Source organism: Rhea americana, unplaced genomic scaffold (assembly GCF_003343005.1).
Source record: "Rhea americana isolate MKP2758 unplaced genomic scaffold, rheAme1 scaffold_369, whole genome shotgun sequence".
In the NCBI taxonomy this organism is placed as follows: domain Eukaryota; kingdom Metazoa; phylum Chordata; class Aves; order Rheiformes; family Rheidae; genus Rhea; species Rhea americana.
In genome coordinates, this window is record NW_028186500.1 from 530,078 (window position 1) to 533,574 (window position 3,497).

At 38.6% G+C, this 3,497-nt stretch overlaps 1 protein-coding gene across 2 annotated transcripts in view; it reads left to right on the plus strand.

Moving 5' to 3' along the window:
- Nucleotides 1–201: 201 nt before the first annotated feature.
- The window catches only part of TPM4 (tropomyosin 4), a 9,992-nt gene continuing 6,696 nt past the window's right edge, over nucleotides 202–3,497 (plus strand). The window contains exons 1-2 of one of the 2 annotated variants that reach the window (XM_085312631.1): nucleotides 202–534; nucleotides 3,104–3,225. In XM_085312631.1, the coding sequence (XP_085168757.1) occupies nucleotides 417–534; nucleotides 3,104–3,225 (240 nt within the window). In that variant the 5' untranslated portion in view covers nucleotides 202–416. The remainder of the gene's footprint in view (nucleotides 535–3,103; nucleotides 3,226–3,497) is intronic. The other variant, XM_085312630.1, reaches the window with a different exon arrangement.

A 3,497-nucleotide genomic window follows, 5' to 3' on the forward strand; every position in this document is an offset into this window, starting at 1 on the left:
CCATACATCTATTGCACTGCTTAATTGCTCTGCAAACACTGAGGGGTGCTAATAAGCTTGCTTTCAAGCATGTGTTCATATGTCAACACTTCTATCAGAAACTTAAAAATGGAAACAGTTTTCTCTTTAAGAAACAGGACCCAAATAAGGAGATGATGGAGTGGTGAAGATTCCTCTAGTGAGTCTGTACCAGCTCATTCCTTAGAAAGGCTGTATATGAAAGATCAGAGAGGAGGCCAGCAAATCTGGGCTTTGTCCAGGGATTGCAGTTTAAAGCTCTGTGCGACCACTTGAGCTCATTTTCCCTGTGACTTGGCTGGGCGCAACTTTCTCTGCCCAAGTCTTGAAAAATCTAAAACTTCAGTCTTCAGAATTCTTTCAGTTGTGTGACAGATACAACCTGTCCTTTAGCAAAAATGGAAGCAATCAAGAAAAAGATGCAGATGCTGAAGTTAGACAAGGAAAATGCAATTGATAGAGCAGAACAGGCTGAAGCGGATAAGAAGGCAGCTGAGGACAAATGCAAACAGGCAAGTAGAAAAAAAAAGTGTATATATGATGGGGAAACAAGGGTAACAAAATACTAAATCTAACTTTCTGATTTAGAAAGCAAAATAACTTGAACTCAGGTTTTCTGTTAATCTTCCTTTGAATCTTTTGCCTTTTTATGATGTTACACCTATACAACCAAGACTAAGTATTAACTTATTTTCTCAGCCATCTTAGGCCCTGAAGAATTAGCACTATCCACAGATTGTTCAGAATACTTTGTCTAAGTTTTCCTGGATGTTAAATAATTATATTAATGGCCTTGTGTTTGTATTTCCATGGAAAAGACCTTATCGATTCAAAATCAAGGCTATTAAACCTATAGAAATGTTAATAACTCCTGAAGTTTCAGCTGCATCTAAAACTTTATTGAGCCTCTTCTTGAAGTGATTTAATAATGTTCGTCAGGGCCCAGCGCTGCTGYGTGGAGTGCCTGTGTTAGAGCTGCCAGCTGTGACTTGAGAATAGATATGTTACAATACTTTCGGTTTAGAATAATCAAAAATAGCTGGATTGGAAAGTTCTTATTTTAACCGAATTATGCTGATAAAATTTACATGTTCTTTCACTTTTCTGTATTTTTATTTGAGGTATCTATTTCATATTTGAGCCATATTCTTTGTGAATGATCATGAAATGCTGACTTTTACATTCAAGTTTGTTACAGCACTTCGTACATAATTCTCACATCTTTTTCTTTTATATTCCATACCTTTCTCCTCTAAATGTGGTTGCTTCCATTACATCTTCCAGACTGCTGTAATGCATTATTAGTGGTCATTCCTCCAAATATTTTTTCTGTTCAAGTTCAATTTGAGATCCTTGAGCGGAACTAAACTTTAAACTGAACTTTAAACTGAACATCCGTGTAGGTAAAACAACAGGACGAAAAGTTTCTAAACAAGTCAGGTGCTGCTGTCTTCCCCTTCTACCTGAAGATAGGGAAAACTGCTTGTCTCTCCTATTTCATTACACTGAGCTTTTATTATCTTCACACATCACCATGTGTAATACCCATCTCTTACATAGCCTCTGAGATCTTGATCAGATGCTATTCTGTTGGGCCACATTGATTGCCTAGTTAATCTTTCTGTGCTCAGTGGCATAACAGCCACAGCGGATTATTATCCAGAGTAGTTAATGGCGATTAAATGCTTAACCTTCCATTGCATGTAGTTATCAAATGTGATTCCCTAGGGATTGATAGAGCAAATGATAACACTCATGGGAATTTTCAAGACTACTTTTTATTCAAGTATTACYGATATTAGGGTAGTTCAGAATAAAAAGCCAAAAAGAGAAAGTAAGTCTTCGGTTTTATTGTTTTTTTCTGAATTGTCTCCAGTTCTCAGCTTTATTTTTTTTTAATGTAGGTTAATACAGTTTTTTTAATGTAGTACTTCGGTAGTGATTTTAATGTCACATACAAAGGAAGCTTACCTCCATCATCCTCCTTACTATCCCCCTATTAAAGCATCCAAGTAAGCATATTCACTTCTGTCACACTATCTGGTTACTCTGAGAAGAATAGCAACACAACAGTATTCAAGAATAGCATGCTACCAAAAATGTTGTTAAAGCCATCCTAGAAGCTAGAATGAAGAAATTAAATGCACTAAAAAACAACCTATTTTAAGTGAACTGTTTTGATAGCCTAAACTTACATAAAGGTAAAGCTAAATGCTTAAATCAGTTTCCATGCAAACTGAACTGTTTTGTATTGCAAATGGAGCAGATGGGCTTGCAGGCACACCAGTTATCAGCAGCAAGCCTCCTGATAATGCAAATTCTTCAGGGAGCATGAGACAGTTTGTCATTAAACAGTTTCCCACCAGGATATAAATAGCAGCATTCTAGCAGACAATATGGATTTATATGGTATGGTGGAGTCTGACCCTCACAGTCAGATGGAGCATACCTTGTTGGACCACAATTAGAAACAGAATAATTCAGGTTGGAAGGGACCTTTGGAGGTCATCTAGTCCAACCTCCTGCTCTCAGCAATGTCTGTAGCAGGCCGTCTGCTTTCAGGGTATTGCGTTTGATTTGAAGGGTCTGGAATAAGGTAGAAAAGATGATTAGGGAACAAACCTTTTTTTTTTCTTTTTTCCTAACAATACAGGAATTGAATGCTTTCCTAGTTACTTGCCAGGTGATAGGCTTACAATAAGCAARAGGACATAATTTTAAAACATTTGTGTTTATGTTGTAGAATGAGCTGCTGCAGGACGTTGTAGARTCCGAACAGAAATGAGATGAAAAAAGGGATTATAACAAGTGATGTATTAAACCAGATACTGTGTGTGCAGTGACAGGGAGCGTTACTCTAATGTTGATGTGTTTCTAATGATCTTTCCCTGGCACATGCTGCTAGCCATTCTCAGACTACCTGCCCTATTGGAACTTTGATCTGATCTCCTATCCGACCTTTTATCTGCTTTGTATGTTAAGTTAGATTAATAGTAAAGAAAAGTTTTAGCCATGCTAAGCTGYAACCAGAGTAACCAAAAATATGTGAAAATATGTCACGTTGTCTTTTTCTCTTGAAAGGTAGAGGATGAGCTGGTAGCCCTGCAGAAAAAGTTGAAAGGAACTGAAGATGAACTGGATAAGTACTCGGAGGCTCTGAAAGATGCCCAGGAAAAACTGGAACAGGCTGAAAAGAAGGCAACTGATGTACGTACCTGCAGTTGTCTGTAACTAGGTTTTGTATGTTTTGCAGCATGTATGTAGTACACTGGGGATAAAAATTACTGAGAATTATTATACTGCAGTACTGTCATCAGGGGATAGGAAGAACTGGACCGTGTTTCAGGTAGGTCGGTCCCTGCTGCCCAGACGAACTCGGAGCGGTTCGTTAGCAGCAAGCGCGCGCCGCACAGAGCTGCCCGGGCATTCAGCCGGGCTGATGCGGTTTGGCAGGATCCTGCTGGCTTCGGTAACACACC